Source organism: Myotis brandtii, unplaced genomic scaffold, assembly GCF_000412655.1.
Source record: "Myotis brandtii unplaced genomic scaffold, ASM41265v1 scaffold103, whole genome shotgun sequence".
Classification (NCBI taxonomy): Eukaryota; Metazoa; Chordata; class Mammalia; order Chiroptera; family Vespertilionidae; genus Myotis; species Myotis brandtii.
This window is the reverse complement of record NW_005353460.1, coordinates 1,833,971-1,851,225: the sequence shown is the minus strand read 5'-3', so window position 1 is coordinate 1,851,225 and position 17,255 is coordinate 1,833,971. Positions and strand designations below refer to the sequence as shown.

Below are 17,255 nucleotides of genomic sequence, written 5' to 3'. Positions count from 1 at the left end.
GGAAGAATTAGTTCCCTGACTCTCTCTGAGCAGTGGAATGAATTTCCCTGGTTCCCTAGAGGGGAGCTTAGGTCAGGGTGTGCCATTGGCTGTGGGGTTTTCTCCAGGTGAAGGGAAACCTGCGTACTGGCCTGATGGCCTCTCCATCCACACTCCCTCCCCCTGCCCCCCAGGTCCTTTGTACGTCATCGTGGAGTATGCCTCCAAGGGCAACCTCCGCGAGTACCTGCAGGCCCGGAGGCCTCCTGGGCTGGAATACTGTTACAACCCCAGCCACAACCCCGAGGAGCAGCTCTCCTCCAAGGACCTGGTATCCTGCGCCTACCAGGTGGCCCGAGGCATGGAGTATCTCGCCTCCAAGAAGGTATGGCACCTGCCGGCTGGCTCCCCTGGGTGATGTCGGGGTAGGAACAGATGTCCAGCTTATGACTCTCTGTCCTTGGTGGAATGGTAGACTGAGCACTGACTGACTCTATGTGCTGTCTTAGGCTCTCAGGAGACACCAGAGTCAGGAGAGCCAGTGTAACCTGTGTGGCCTGGGCTAGGTTCAGATCTGTGCACTGCCACTTTCTGAGCAGCCTCGGGCAGCTACTTAACATTTTCTGTTTCTTCAAATATAAAGTAACGATTATGGGAGAAATATGAAGAGTGAGAGTGTTAAGGACCAGTTTTGGGTGCTCAGTAAATGCTGGCTTTGGGCCCCAGCCCAGTGCAGTTATGCTGGGCCTGGGGAGATGGGGCTCGTGAGCACACTTCCGTATAGATTGGATAGAAGCATCAAGGTTCAGCCTTTCCGGGTACAGATCCAAAGCTAAGAGTTGGAAGGACCAGGAGAGGAGGCAAATACAGGGGGGCTTGCTAAAGTGATCGAGAAGCCGGGAGCTGGGGGTGTTTGAATGGCTGAGTCTGAAGTGGAGAAGAGGGACCTTGTAGCAGGGAACTGGCATGTTTAGGAGGTGAGCAGTGTAGCAGGAGAAAGCCTGGGAGTAGCTGGGCCTGCCTGCCAGCTGCAAAGTGAGTGCTGGAGTGCAGTGTGACTCAGACAGCTGGACGCGGATACGTGTCTACAGTTTTATGGCCTCACCTGCATCCCACCCTCCTCTCTCCCATCTCTCCTCCCCCGGCTTCCCCTCCTGTCTCCACAGTGCATACACCGAGACCTGGCTGCCAGGAATGTCCTGGTGACGGAGGACAATGTGATGAAGATCGCGGACTTTGGCCTCGCTCGGGACATTCACCACATCGACTACTATAAAAAGACAACCAATGTAAGTGCTGACGAGGCCACTAGGTGCATGTCCTCTGCCCCAAGACTCTGCTGTGCCAGGCTTTCTCCCCTGTGCACTTCTGTGTTGTAGCCCAGTGCAGGTGGCTTTGCCTGAGAAACTGTGGTGGGATGAGCTGAATGTGTGCATTCCTTCCCACGTCCAGTCCCTCACGTACCCGCCTCCCTCCCTCCCTACTCCCTCATTGCTCTGCCCTGGGCCACCCCAACTTCCCCATGCTGCTTGCAGGGCCGACTGCCTGTGAAGTGGATGGCACCCGAGGCATTGTTTGACCGGATCTACACCCACCAGAGTGATGTGTGAGTTTGACATGGGCAATTGCCAGGGATACTTGGGATAGAAAATGTCTGGTACAATAGAGTCCTGTCCTCCCCTCTGAATTGAAGAGGGTCTCCTTCTATTTCGAGGAGAAAACAAAACAATATGTTGTATATAACCATTTACTTTGTTCCTGGCGGTGGAAAGGCCCATCTGTTTTCTGCTCCCCCCTGGTATTCCCCTGGGAATTAAGGGTTTTCATTGGAGAGGGTGGGTTCGGGATGAGTATCTGACATGCTGGGGAAGGAGAGATGGAAAGGATTTTAGGTTGGCCCATTCCTGTGCCCACAACACCCATGGGCTCTGTGCTCATCCACAGGTGGTCTTTTGGGGTGCTCCTGTGGGAAATCTTCACTCTGGGAGGCTCCCCATATCCTGGCGTGCCTGTGGAGGAGCTGTTCAAGCTGCTGAAGGAGGGTCATCGTATGGACAAGCCCAGCAACTGCACCAACGAGCTGTAAGCATGAGAAGATGCCCAAGGTCCTGAGCTAGGCCCTGGAGGCCGAGCGGGTTTGCCGGGAAGAAAAGGGGCGTTTAGCTAGAGAAAACAGCCACTCCTGATCACTCCTCCCACAGTTCCTCCTCCATAAGCTACTTAATCTCTCCACTTACGTGTTTCCTCCCCCGACCTTACAATCCTGCCGCAGGTACATGATGATGCGGGATTGTTGGCACGCAGTACCCTCTCAGAGGCCTACCTTCAAGCAGCTGGTAGAAGACCTGGACCGCATTGTGGCCTTGACCTCCAACCAGGTGAGGCTGTCCCGTGCTAGCCCTTCAGTTGTCATCACTTCGGTGCATCTCTGTGAATTAAACTGCCGCAGGGAGGAGAGTGCTGATCCGTTGTTCTTCTGTTTCTCCCATCACAGGAGTATCTGGACCTGTCAATGCCCCTGGACCAATACTCTCCCAGCTTTCCCGACACCCGAAGCTCTACCTGCTCCTCGGGGGAAGATTCTGTCTTCTCTCATGAGCCGTTGCCTGAGGAGCCCTGTCTGCCCCGACACCCAGCCCAGCTTGCCAATGGTGGACTCAAACGACGCTGACTAGCACCCCAGCGCTGCCCTCCCCAAACTCCATCATCAGCTGTAACTCACCCATCATTCCCCACAGGACTCACTGCCTCCCCTTTGTCCCTGCCCTGCTGGCGGGAGCCAGCTGCCTACCTGAGGCCTTCACCCCACTGAGTTCGCCTCTCTTCCTCCTCCTCCTCTCAACCTGCTTATGAGAGAGAGGAGTAGGGAGGCTGGTACTTGCTGATGGCCACTCCGTTCCCTCCCCAATGGTGGACCAAGACCCCTCCCCGCCACCTGGCACTGCCTGGAGGGGTGGGAGTGGGAGGTAAGCGTGCTGAGCAGGCAGGCTGGCGAGAGCTGACGGAGCTTTCTCGTGTTGGTTTTGTCTGCTTCACCGCCACCCATAAGCCCTTGTGTTCCGGTAGCAGGTGCCTCGTCCTCAAGGCTACAGTAGTAGGGAGGGGAAGTCTCTGCTTCGGGCCTCAGTTGAAGGCAACCTCTGCTCCAGAGAGATGGTGCCATTGGCTTATTAATTCTGATACTAATTTGCTTTGCTGACCAAATACTTGGTACCAGAGGACAGGGAGGCGAAGGCTGGGAGCAGTGCCGTGGCCCTGGGGCCCAGCCCCAACTGGGGGCTTTGTACATAGCTATGAAGAAAACACAAAGTGTATAAATCTGAGTATATATTTACATGTCTTTTTAAAAGGGTTGTTACCAGAGATTTACCCACTGGGTAAGATGCTCCTGGTGGCTGGGAGACATCAGTTGCTATATATTAAAAACAAAGAAAAAAGAAAAAAAAAAGGAAAATGTTTTTTAAAAGGTCATATATTTTTTGCTACTTTTGCTGTTTTATTTTTTTAAATTATGTTCTAAACCTATTTTCAGTTTAGGTCCCTCAAATAAAAATTGCTGCTGCTTCATTTTTATATGGGCTGTGTGACAAGGGAGAGAATGTCAACCGAAAAGGAGCAAAAATGATGGGCCCTGGTCTGTGTCTGTCCAGAGGGCCCTGCACATTCCCTGCAGTTTCCTCCTAACCTCTTCCTTTTAGGTCCTGGACTGAAACCTCCGGACAAAACTCCCACCTCTTGGATGCTTTTGGAAAGGCAGGAAAAGAAGACATCTGTGTAGTGAGCGGGAACCTCCTGTCAGTGCACCAGAGGTGCCTGGGCCAAAGCCAAGACCCCTCCCCCCTGCAGCCCTCAACCACAAATTGTTTCCTCAGGGGAAACTGGTGGGGTCGGGCAGGTCAGAGGGTCAGAGAGGGAGCTGGGAGTCTCTCTCAGAGTAGCCAAGGCGTAGAACTAAAGAGGTGGAGGAAAGCTAAGGATGATTCCGACAGGGGCGTGCAGAAACTCAGACCCAGATTTGCATCTGCGCCCTCTGTGTGCGTGTGGTTTTGCCTGTGCTGCTGTGGAAGGAGAAGCTTGTCACCTAGGACGAGGTCTACATTAAAGTCCCTTGCTTCATATTTTCCAGCCTGCTCTGTGTTTGTGATCCTCCCCCACACCAGTCCCCACGTGATCAAACTGCATGCGTTGGGACTATCACAGATCTTGGCTTCCTATAGTTCTTCCTGTACAAACCCCACCCCCTCCCTCAGGAAAGGGAAAAAATGCTCTAAATGTTTGTGGCAGCTTGGAAATTCACTTCCTCTGCCACCTGCTGGTTGTCTCTGCACTCGCCAAGTGTGTCCTGGCTCCTCAGAGCTCCGTGCTCAACCTGCTCCAGTGCAGCCTCTAGACCAGCGGTTCTCAACCTGTGGGTCGCGCCCCCTTTGGCGGTCGAACGACCCTTTCACAGGGGTCGCCTAAGACCATCCTGCATATCAGATATTTACATTACGATTCATAACAGTAGCAGCATTACAGTTATGAAGTAGCAACGAAAATAACTTTATGGTTGGGTCACAACATGAGGAACTGTATTTAAAGGGCCAGAAGGTTGAGAACCACTGCGTCTAGACCGAAAGCTTGCTTTTTTGCCAATTACGGCTGAATACAGAAGAAAGTTCACTGTGCTTTCATTTCTGTAGGGAAAATGGGATTGCTGCCCTATGTTCCTTTCTGAGCTAGCTGGGGGGGTTTTGGCAGCTGCAGTGTTGGCTACTATTGTAAATTAGTTCTCTTTCCTTGTGTCTCTGTAAATATGCAACTGTCAATCTATTACAGTTTGTGTTTATGTTTAATGAAGGCATAATTTGGTGAACAGAGCCAGGAAATGAATTTTAGCTCTTAAAAACATTTGCTTTCAGACCTTATAGTGGTATCTTTCCTTGTAAAATAGGGATGATCATTTCTGCCTTGGCCCTTGAAGCAATGTTGTGAGAATGGATGATCTATGAAGGGCTTTATATCCCTTCGGGAGAGGTGCTAGGGAAATATATAAGGCACTATTATAAGTGATGTCTTTGTTGTTACTACTCAAATCACCCACGGATTTCCCCAGAGACTGAGCCTGGCTGTCTAATAAAAGATAGTGAAATTGACCTGAGAGAAAATGAAATGACCATTTTACTTAGATGACCAGATTGGGTCTCCTGAGAAAAGGAATCCAGTTTATCTAGTGAAGGCGACGTGCTGTCAAGGCACTGAACTTGTCTGGTTTCCTGAGAGTGAAAAGATTAGGGCCTGGGATTACCACAATATTAATCAATACTGCCTTTCTGCCTTTTCTAATTGCCATAGACTGGGGATCAGTCCCTTGGTACTGCTAATGTAATGTAATGTAATTGATCTCAGGTAAGTAAGATGGAACCTCATGAAACAAATGTATCTCAATGACAATGAAGTCGCTGTGTATCAGCGGCCACTGGGAGGAGCCAGCAGGCCATTATCTCAGTCAAATTAGGTAACAGGCCAGCCTGCTTTGAAGTTCCATTAGGTGTGTATTGGTGGTGACTGGGGGGTCTTTAGCCTAGGTTTTAGCATTACTGGGCATTTATTGGATATCACCAACATGACATGTAACAATCAAAGTACAGAATTAGACACAGCACAAGTGCAGGTCCGTGGATGTCAAGTGCAACCGATACCAACCTGGAACAGAATTCTCAATGTCTAAGATACAGGCCATGTCTGATCATCACCACTCAGATTGGGTTTCAGAAAGTTCCTAAAATTATACTCAGTGGGTTTATTAGCAGCTGATACACTGAGGTATATGCATCTGCAGGGAAGAGTAGAGAACAAGGAAGGGAGAGCTTTGCAGCAACCTGGCACAGCCTTCCACTCCTTCGGTTGAGAGCCAGGAAAAGGGAAGGTCAGCAAGAACCCAAGTGTTCAGGAAGACTCGGTTTTCGGCAAGTTCTCTCTAGGTTGGCAAGTAACCGAATTTAGAACCATTTATACTTCTGGTGCACAAAAGTGGTGCATTTAGTGAGCATGACAACTAGAAGTTTGTTTCTTGTTACTCTGGTAGGCACTAAAGTCAGTATTGTGCCGGGACTGGTTCTTGAGCCAATTGTGTACATCTTTTCCCAACTGGTGTTCAGTGACCTTTTAGTAGCTTGAAATCAACCGTGTGGGAGTATTTACACCACTGGAATTGGCAAGTGCTACAAATCAGCCCCTCTCCCCCTCCAGTTTGTTAATCATTTCTCTGAACACCACTAACTCCAACTCAGCATGGGGTTAGGTCTACCAATCATGGAACCCAACAGCCACGCCCTCTAAGTGATGAGAACAAAAGGAACTATCTCGACTTCTCTGAGCTACTATCATAAGGAGGGGAAGGGAGGTGTATCATGTGTTTTAGATGCCTGTTTATGAAGCAAAAATGGGTGAAGGCCAACTGGGGCCAAAAGTGACCAGGAGCCCCTTGACCTACTCATTCTCACTCTGCTAATAATCCCACTGACCAGGGGCCCCTTGACTTAATCATTCTTACTCTGCTCATAGGGAAAGCCAGAAAGATTGTGGTCCAACAGCAGATATGAATCATTCGGCCAGAACAGGATTCAACAAGTTAAGTAGCTAATCCCTTTCCCACACTCAACACTTGAAATTGGAACTCATTAAAATAAACACCCATCATTTTAAAAGTGGGGACATTTATTATGAATCACCTTGTTAGTCCAATGGGGAGATCCATGGAATGCTGCATAGTAGGGATTCATTCTTCTCAAGGAATAGGACGGAGTTCATTAGCAGAACAAGGTGGGGCTTGTCTCGTGGAGAGGAGGTTTAGGAAGCTTATAAAAGCACACATCCTTGCCATGAAATGCTGATGACGGTCCTCATTTAGGTGATCCCAGACAAGGATATTTGCATTTTATTTGGTTTGACTGATTCCCATCCAACTGCTCTCAAATTCACAGCAAGTAAAGCGATCTAATTTCATCACCCATAGGCTGAAATACCTTTTTCCTCCTAAGCGCTCCCCAAGGGAAAAAGGCTGTGGGTCAGCTGCACAGCAACCTATTATGTTGTTTTTTTTCCCGTTTTGACAATACAGAAAACACCAAACAAATATCTGAACATAATATTTGTTACTGGGTAGCATAGGGATTATATCAGACTTTAACCACCCCTATGACTAATAGTCTTGTCTGTGAAAGACAAACAGACCAGAAAAACACACACCCAGCACAAACAAATGGTTAAGTCTTAAACCCTTAATTATGCTTCCTAGCAAAATGGTGGCTAATGAAAGCCACATGTGCTGGAATCATGGCAGCCTCCCAGGTTCCTGCAGACCCAGAGGGGACGTCTCAGAACAGCCGAGCAGCAGCCAAACCTTTTTTGATTGCCAGTCTAATTCCCCGTTTTATTCTCCAGGAAGTTTTTCCTTTATATCCAGAAAGACCTCACTGAGGAATATCCATTCCATCTCATAAGCACTTTGTTTCCAGAGCACTGTTCCTACCGGCGGATCACTCTGAACGAGTTGGTGAGGTGCTCTTACAATGGTGGTTGGAGTTTCCGAGTTCTTACTCAGATTGCCAAGTCATAGGAGGCAGAGTTATCTAAGGACTAAGCTGATTCCATTATGCAAAAAAAAATTTCCTCCCCTAAAGGGAGGAAATGGGCACAAATTCGAAGCTGTTACAAACAACATGGGGTGGGGGGTGCTTTACACAAAGTTTAGTGGGATGACATAATGACACAGAGGAAATGGGCTTTGCAATTATAGTTTTCTAAATGGTCTGAACTTGGTCTGACTGCTGACATCATCAGGAGTGTTTACAGGGTCTCAAAGGACTGCCCCTGATCCTCTACTCAAACTAGACACAGTCTTAGCTGGGAGGTCCTTTACGGATGCCACTGCTGAGGGCAGGAAGCTGAGAGCGTGAGCTTCATCCTCCAGGGCTCCTTTGGAACTAGTGGTGCTGCTCTGAGTTGTCTTGTGATTTGGCCTGGAGTGTCTAGGTACAAAACATAAGGATGTTAGCCCCTGGTCACAATTAGATGTGTAAGTTCTTCAGGAGTTACTTTTTTTGTTTTCTTAAATCAAAATGACAGACCACAAGGTCAAATCTGAGTTTGTAATTTACCTTGGTAATAAAAATAAAGACTTGCAAACCAGGCCTCGATGCAATTTGCCCCATCTACCTGTTCCCTGGTGCTCTGGTCCTCAGGAGCCAGGAGAGCTGCTCACTGCACAGTTCAACTCTCCCATGACCCCTCTACTGTTTATTTGTATTATGCTTTTTTTTCTCTTGCCCCAAATCCCTTTATCCAAATGGAAAAATAGATAAGTAATTTGTTATTTACAAGCATTTCTCCTAAGATTTAAATTGCTTTCCTGCTAGTATTTCCTGACATGAATCCTGTGTGAAATATACAACATATGGGAACTATTTCCATCTGGCACAAAGGAAAATAAGAATCTGCCTATATTGTAATTAGCTTCTAGACTTAACATGTTTAGGTCTGATCCACGGTTGCATTGGTTGATTTTTTTTTTTTCACTTTTGGATAATTGAGTTTAAAAAATGTAGTGGTTATAAGATGACTAAAATTCAGCCTACAGCTTCCTGTTTGAATGACAGGAAGAGCTGTGCAGTGTTTTACAATAGTTAAGATTCTAGATTTTCACTGCCCTTAAAAAGAACTAGAGGGAAAGGGGTTTTCTTTTTTTAGGTCATACTTACAGCTTCTTTAGCAGAAGTCACGGATCCTTTAGGTAATGAAACAGGTGGTGATGGTGTTATGGATGATGGTGTAATTGGTGGCAGTTTCATAAATTTTTCATCCTTAAACATCAGAATTGAGAGGTGGGTTACTAGTTTTAAAATAATGTGCATGAGATCGATAGTCCTACTGCCATAACTACCAGGAACCTGCAGCAACTACTTCAGATTCTGGCACAGGACTCAAGAGGCAAAATCTGGAACCTAATTACATATAACCAAATGTTGAACTTTCTTAGAAACAGTGAATAATACAACAAATATTACTTATTAAAGAACACCATTGAAGTTCAGTTTCATTAAGGGGTTACGAATAGAGAAATGAACTTATTTTCATGTTTAACCTAATTAATCATATGAAAAGTAATGGTGTAACCTTAGTTCCCTTCAGTTGAGGTGCTAAGTCCACCAAGTTCTCTTTAGACTCAGGTGAAGTAGGTGATTCCACAGGACTATGTGTCTTCGGAGCCTAGGGAGAGAGATGTTATGTAAGCATGAAGTTTCTGGTCTTCCTGAAACTCAGAAGCACTTCCACAGTAAGTAGTCAATGCTTTCTAGAACAATTCACTTTCCACTAAATCCCTAACTTGCTCCAACTATATACCCTTTATGAGTAACATATGAAGTATGTCCCTGAAATAACAACTTAGTATTATTTATCTTGCAATTTTGAACACAAGTTGCACTCTAATTAGATTCCATTATTTAAAATCTTCAATCATTAACAAGCTACTGGTTTGCCAATTCTGGTGGTATTCTAGTCTCAAAAAAGGTGCCATTTCTCAATTACCATCTATTTCTAATGGCATGGATATAACTTGGTCAAGACTGACATTTATCATTGCTGGCTCCTAATGATAAAAGTTATTTAAATGGTAGGTGCTACTTAATAGAAGCTCCTATAAAACGAGAGAGAGAGCGGCATTTTAGAATAGATAGTTAACCTGTCTTTAAGAATTAATTAGATTTAAAAATATATCACTGCTCTTTGGAAATAAGTAATTTCTTTGTGTACTTTGGAGGGAAAAGGGCTACATATATCCAAAATTATAAAATATTCTATTTGATGTCTCTAAATTTTTATAGAGCCTAGCATACTACTTGTTTTCATTTTGTACATATGGAGAATAGAAGTTTTAAAATTGGATTTTTTTTTTTAAAGCAAAGCAATAAAATGGCTAGGAGCTTGTCATTTTGTCCTTAATTCCTAGGTCTTTCTCAACCATTCCAGAAAACAACATCTGGATAAAGAGTTTCTGCCCATCTACAATAAGTCTGAGAACCCAAATTTAGCTCTGAGACATTGTGCTATTCCAAGATTTCCTTGCTCCTGACAGCAGTCAATGAATGACAGATAACTTTGATCTGTCTTGAAGACCAAAGATAGAGTAAGAAGAAGAACCCAATAGCCTGCCTTTTTTGAACATGGTCTGTGCTCCAAAATTGCTCCTACGTAGTCTCCCTAGAATCCTTCCTGGACAAAGCCCAAATCCAGATTAGTCTCTGGAACTCTGCAAAGGGAAAGCAAGATGGAGTCTCCTGAAGTGTATTTTTCATGCTGAATTCATACCATTTTCCTTGGCTTGTCCAAGGAGTCAACAGCATAACTAAGATTTAAAATGGTCCTCACTCCAGAATATTTCATCTAATCTACTAAGACACATGTGCAGCATGCTCAATAGGTCTTTTCCTTGCTCACCCATGCAGATTCTGATTAGACAAGAAGCCACAAAGTAGAACAGTGAGAGGCCCTTTCTGGTGGGCCCAGAGCAAGATGCTAATGATTGGGCCAGTCCTGGGTTCTTCAGTAAAATACCAGGAGAAAAAAGGCTACTGAGTTAAAGGCAACAACAACAAAGATTAAGACAATAAGTTGTAGAAAGACCAAAAGTTTAGATTCGAAATTGGCCATTCACTGCTTAAAAATTAATAGGAATCTGGACAAATGAAACAGATGTAATAGAACAAGAACCATTCAGTCTCAAAGGAGAAAGTAGTGAAAACAGTCTGAAGACTAGATTGTTAATAAGAAGGAATGATCTGGACACCTATTAGTTAAACCAAATCAAGCTGGGATCAAAGGCAGTAACATCCCTAGAGCTAGAGATAGTTTTCGTGATTTTAATATTTTTAGTAATTTTAAAAGGATTTTAAGGCCAGTTGGCCAAAATTCCAAAAGATATGCACAAAAGAAATGCCTACTCTGACTGCAGTAGGAAATAAGAGATTTGGGGAGGGGCCCCTGAGCCCCCTGAGCCCAGTTACTCACCTCTCCACTTAGTGGGATCTCAATTGGCTTTGGCTTCACATCTATCAGATAGAAGGTTCGTGACAGGAGCAAAAGAGAAGGAGGGACGTTCTCCTTCAGGTGGAGGTCCTGCCACTGGGGAATAAAACATGACAGAGTCACAGAATGGGAGGCCTGGATGTGAGCCAGGATCATCTACTGCTTTCCCCCTTAAGATGGGAAGATTATCCAGGAGGCCTCACCTAATCACAGGAGACCTTTAAATCTGGAACTAGAGATCAAAACCAAAGGAACTCCGAGATTTAAAGCATGTGGGAGGTTGGCATAGGAGAAGTTCTTTGCAGATGGAGGCGACCTAGAGGTAAGGAATGCTGGTGGCCTCCAGGAGTGAGTAGCCCAGGGCTGACAGCCAGTGAGGAAACGAGCACCTCAGTCCCGCAGCTAAATTCAGAACTAAATTCAGCCAACAAGTGGAATGAGCTTGGAAGTGGGGTCTCCCCCACAGCCTCTAGAAAGGAACGCAGCCTGCACCTCTGACCTACAGGACCGGGAGCAAATAAATGGGCGTTGTTTTAAGCCAGTAAATGTGGTCATTGGTTACGCAGCCATAGAAAACTAATACAGTACTTTGTCTCCGTCCAAAAAATCTAGCTGTTTTGGTATCCCACCGCTCAATTAAATAAAGCAAATTAGGTAAGATGGCTCACTTGCAAAATAGAAATCACAAAATAAGTCTGCAATGTGTAGGGAAGAGAGCCAGTGAAAAGGCCCCGGAAAGCTGCTACTTGCCTCTGTGAGCTGTTGTACCAGTTGCTCCTCAGTGAGACCCAGTGATCTCATCCCTCGGGCCCTACATGCAGATTGTAGTTCTGGCACACTCAAAGCACTCACCCCTTCTTTGGCAATTACCTGAAAGAAATGTAAGGAATGGTGTTGGATCTTTGGTTCCAATTTCACCTAACTCCACCTAGGCAGGGGAAACACAGGATCTGATGCTTCCAATACTTAGTGCCCATACTGACTGCTGCAAAGGTCAGCCACCTATAAAAACAAGGTGACTTAGGAAGGTGTGGCAGTTGAGATGAAGGGCATCCTGCCAAAAGGTATCTTATATAATAAAAGCCTAATATGCAAATTGTCCCCTCGACCAGAAGTTTGACCCCACCCCCCACCCTGATCAGGGGCAGGGCCGGCCAGACCCCACCTGTGCAGGAATTCATGCCTCTAGTTAATAACATCAGAGATATTTACATAACTTCTCCTCAACACTCTGTCACCAAAGTAATTATTTTCCCTCTTGATTTGCATTTACCTACTTGTGACGTCTCTACTCCTTCCTGTCATGGCAGCTTTCGGTTTCATTTAGAAAATATTTCACTTGAAAAGCTTTCTATGTACCATCTGTTGTCTGTTCCGGTGGTATTCTCTCCCCCATTGTCCCCCACCAACCCCCCAGGAATGGCCTTAACTCTCTGGTCCACAAAACTCCCTCAGTAAATAACACAGTTTCTGCTTGGTGTGACACAAAACCATGATACTCCTGGGACCGGTATTGTTTATTCCAAAGTTCTGAAAACAACAACTGAAATCTAAATGGGGCCGGTGGGATCATGAGTCTCAGTTCTGAGAATCCTGATACCGCAGGCAGAATGCTTTTTTTTTTTAATTTTTTTTTTTTTTTTTTTTATTTCAGAGAGGAAGGGAGAGAGAGAGGGAGATAGAAACATCAATTACGAGAATCACTGATTGGCTGCCTCCTGCACACTCCCTACTGGGGATCAAGCCGTAACCCAGGCATGTGCTCTTGATCGGAATCGAACCCAAACCCTATGCTCTGAGCCAAACCAGACAGAATGCTTTAAAGCAGCTGATACAGATTCAAGGAAGATTCTTTCCATTTTTTAAAGGAGTCTAATTAGTAGTTATAGTCCAAATTGTGCCTTTCTTTCGCAGATGTCTAGGCGCTGCTTTCCCTCCCTGTCTTGCCACCCCTTCTTACCAAGCCAGCTCACCCAGCATAACATTTACTTTGGCACCAGCTCTGCGGGAAGGGAGCGGAGGTGTGGGGGTGGAGTCCTGTCCTTGGCGGAAGAGTCAGGAATCTACGGGGCTGCCGTTCCTTCCCAGTGGGTCCTAACTTCCTTCAGATTAGTCCCAGCTAAGACTTCCAAATTACTAATTGCTTATAATGGCCTTCTCAAGAAAATGGGTCAGCGTACAATAACTCCTAAAATGAGTAATCAAGGTTTAGGTTGTCATGGTAATAGTGGTTAAAACCACTCCTTTTCCTAGAACCAGTCCATGAGCAGACCTAACAGAAGATACTGCACTTTATCACAAAGCCATCCTAAGATATCTCCCGAAGCCTTGCTAATTCCCTAGAGATAGAGTTAAGCTCTTACTTCATCATCTGCTTTTATAGACTTCAGTGTCATCCGAAGCTGAAAGCGGAGCAAATTGTTGGTTCCAAAATATGGCAGTTCTAGCAGTTTGCAAAGGGCAACCAGCTGTGCTCGATCTAAGTGGTTCAGGGTGAGCTCATCTTCAAACAGTTTGGAAAAGCGAACTATCTCCTTTGTGCTGGGCTTGTGGCCTATTTGGACCTAGGCAGTGAGACAAACGGGCTCAATTAAACAATTAAAATGTGCTTCCTACTTAATTTAACGTTCCCAATAGACTATTTGAAAGATAGATCAAAGCATTTATGGATTCTATCTTAGGTCTAGAAGTGGGTACAAAGAGGAGTAAAGAAATCTGAAGTCGGCCTAAATCAACTGAAAAATCAGGAATAGTTCAAACATTTGCCTAATTCTGTTCTTTCCAAGAAGTTATCATTGTCTTCAGCACATTGGCTGCTTTAAGATAAGCATTTCTGGGAAAAAAAAAAAACCCACAAAACTATAAACATTTGGAATATCATATCTATATAACTTAGATTTGCAAATTCAAAGATTGTAAACAATTTGGAAGATCCATGATAACATGCATATTTCATAAGATTCCCAGCCCAGAAGCTGTTTGGTATTATATCAAAGACTGACACCTGTTCGACATAGGATGAGAACTCTCCCAGCCTGGTCCTGTTCCTCTTTGCCATTTCTGTCATTGTTTCTTGAAGAAATCTTGCTAGTTTCAACTTTGCAGCCATTTTCTTTTTCTGTTTTTCTTCCTTAATAATAGAAGAGGAAAAGTTAATCAGTCCTTCATGATTACAACTTGGTAGATAAAGATGCAAGAAAAAGAACTGTTACCTTGTTCTTGTTCATCCCTATTTCATGTATCAATATTATTCTCAAACCTAATTGAATGGTTTCTGTGAGAACCAGAGCAAATAAAAAGTAGTCTCCGTTTGCAACTTATCTCCTTAATCTTATCACAAAGCCATCCTCTTTATTTATTGCTAATACAATGGTCATAAATATTTGATAGATCCAAAATATCCCCTCAATGATAGGCTTTGTCATTATTTAGAATGAGATCCTATTTCCTTTTTTACATTTTATTTTTCAACTACAGTTTATAGTCAACACTATTTTGTATTAATTTCAGGTGTACAGTATAGTGGTTAGACAATCATATACACACCAGCGGCGGTTCTCAACCTGTGGGTCGCGACCCTTTGGGGGTCGAACGACCCTTTCACAGGGGTCGCCTAAGACCATCGGAAAACACATATATAATTACATATTGTTTTTGTGATTACTCACTATGCTTTAATTATGTTCAATTTGTAACAATGAAATTGGGGGTCACCACAACATGAGGAACTGTATTAAAGGGTCGCGGCATTAGGAAGGTTGAGAACCACTGCTTTACACAATCTTCCCGATATTTCAAACACTCACCTGGCACCAAAATAGTTATTACAATATTATTGATTATATTTCCTATGCTATACTTTACATCCCATGATTATTTTGTAACCACCAATTAGTAATATTTACTCCTTTCACCTTTTTCACTCAACCCCCAACCCCTCTCCCCTCTGGCAACCAGCAATCTGTTCTCCACATCTATGGGTCTGTTTCTGTTTTGTTTAATCATTTATTTTGCTCTTTAGATTTTACATGTAAGTGAAATCATATGGTATTTGTCATTCTCTGACTGACTTATTTCACTTAGCTTAATACCCTCAAAGTCCACCCATGCTGTCACAAATAGTAACGTTGCATTCTTTTTTACAGCTGAGTAATATTCCATTGTATATATGTACCAGTACTACAGGTTTTTAATCCATTTGTCTACTGACAGACACTTGCATTGTCTGAGTTATTTATAAATGAGATACTATTTCTTGCCCTAGCTGGTTTGGCTCAGTAGATAGAGCCTTGGCCTGAAGAGTCCCAGGTTCGATTCCGGTCAAGGACACTTGCCCGGGTTGTGGGCTCGATCCCCAGGAGGGGCATTCAGGAGGCATCCAACCAATATTTCTCTCTCATCATTGATGTTTATATCTCTCTCTCCCTTCATCTCTGAAATTAATAAAAATATATTTTAAAATAATAATAAAACACATACATAAATAAATGAGATACTATTTCTAAATCTGGTATAAACAATCTAGACTTCTAGTTGAACAAACCCCTAGTCTGAGTGGCCCTGGATTTTGCTTGAGCCATAAACAAAGAAAACTAGGTAATTAACTCTACTCTAAAGTAGCTTATAGTTTAAGTAATGTAAAACAAACACAATTTATTACAATATAATGAGTTAAGTGCTATAACAGATATGAACAAAGCACTACACAGAAGAGAATTGAGTGTACACTCTTAAGACACTATGTTGACCATTATTTCTCAATCCTTGTTCATCATCAGAAATGCAGTGTGGCCCAGCCAGCATGACTCAGTGATTGAGCACTGACCTATGAACCAGGAGGCTACGATTTGTTCCCAGTCAGGGCACGTGCCTGGGTTGCAGGCTCGGTCCCCAGTGTGGAACATGCAGAAGGCAGCCAATTAATGATTCTCTCTCACCATTGATGTTTCTATTTCTCTCTCCCTCTACCTTCCTCTCTGAAATCAATAAAAATATATTTTAAAAGAAATGCAATGCAGTGGCATTTTCAAAATAACCACGGTCAAGATTCAGGGCAATACCGAGAAGCAGGAATATATATCTTATATATACATATTTTTAAGTTGCCCAAGAGATTCTAATGATCACCCAATTATGGCAATCTTTGGTTTTTAGAAAGATCTTAAAAGACTCAGCCAAAAACTCACACAATGGCAATACCATGATTAGTCATTACCATTAGTCAATACCATTTTTAGTCATCCATTACACTCAACTATATCCACATCCATATACACATCCACATAGAGTGTCAATCTATGAACCAGGAGGTCATGGTTCAATTCCTGGTCGGGGCACATGCCCGGGTTGTGAGCTCATTCCCCAGTGTGGGGTGTGCAGGAGGTAGCCAATCAATGATTCTCATCATTGATGTTTCTATCTTTCTCTCTCTCTTCCTTCCTCTCTGAAATCAATAAAAATATGTTTTAAATACATATCCATATCCATCCGTCAACTTATTGAGCATCTATCATGCGCTAGAGAAAAAATGAGCAAAAACAGTTATGGAACTTCTAGTCTAATGGGAGAGACAAACATTAGTGCCTAAAGATAAGCTAGTAACTCCACAAATGGGTGCGAAAGTGTAACTGAGAAGTACTATGAAAGAGAAATGCATGGTACTGTGCTCCGATGTAAACAGAAAGCTAGCACTCTTGTTTGCTTGCTGTCTCTCTTTTCATGCAACAAAGAAAACAAGAAAGTATTTTCTAGGACTGTGTCTATGATGTATATACACTGAGTGGCCAGATTATTATGACCACCTGACATGTGTAGGCAAATTAGCTATAATTTTGAGCTGAAGTTGCTAGAGGGCCAGACCATTATAAATAGGGAAACAGGTTGTTTACCATGACAGTAGAAGTGATTTTTTTCTGAAGATACGGGTAAACAACGCCATTTAACAGCCTTTGAACATGGGATATATTTGAACATGAGTGGCCAGATTATTATGACCACCCCATCAGTACTTCGTTGGGTCACCTTTTGCCTTCAATACTGCGGCGATTCTTCTTGGCATCGACTCCACGAGATGTTGAAAGGTGATGCAAGGAATCTGACACCATGCCTGATGAATAGCATTGTCCAGTTCTGTGAGATTTGATGGTTGTGGAACCAGCTGCCTGATGGCTCTTTTAACTTCGTCCCACAAATGCTCAATTGGATTGAGA

General features: G+C 44.0%; 2 protein-coding genes across 6 annotated transcripts in view; one reads left to right on the top strand and one right to left on the bottom strand.

Annotated features, from left to right (window-relative positions):
• FGFR1 (fibroblast growth factor receptor 1) overlaps positions 1–4,097 on the top strand; it is a 39,170-nt gene extending 35,073 nt beyond the window's left edge. For all 5 annotated transcript variants that reach the window (XM_014536355.1, XM_014536350.1, XM_014536346.1 and 2 more), the window contains 6 exons: positions 174–364; positions 1,146–1,268; positions 1,515–1,585; positions 1,924–2,061; positions 2,252–2,357; positions 2,474–4,097. In XM_014536355.1, coding sequence (XP_014391841.1) covers positions 174–364; positions 1,146–1,268; positions 1,515–1,585; positions 1,924–2,061; positions 2,252–2,357; positions 2,474–2,650 — 806 coding nt within the window. In that variant the 3' untranslated portion in view covers positions 2,651–4,097. The remainder of the gene's footprint in view (positions 1–173; positions 365–1,145; positions 1,269–1,514; positions 1,586–1,923; positions 2,062–2,251; positions 2,358–2,473) is intronic.
• Positions 4,098–6,221: 2,124 nt separating this feature from the next.
• The window catches only part of LETM2 (leucine zipper-EF-hand containing transmembrane protein 2), a 16,479-nt gene continuing 5,445 nt past the window's right edge, over positions 6,222–17,255 (bottom strand). The window contains 8 exon segments of the mRNA XM_014536365.1: positions 6,222–7,970; positions 7,972–7,991; positions 8,721–8,822; positions 9,136–9,228; positions 11,029–11,142; positions 11,797–11,916; positions 13,410–13,610; positions 14,051–14,176. Of these exon segments, the coding sequence (XP_014391851.1) occupies positions 7,820–7,970; positions 7,972–7,991; positions 8,721–8,822; positions 9,136–9,228; positions 11,029–11,142; positions 11,797–11,916; positions 13,410–13,610; positions 14,051–14,176 (927 nt within the window). The 3' untranslated portion in view covers positions 6,222–7,819.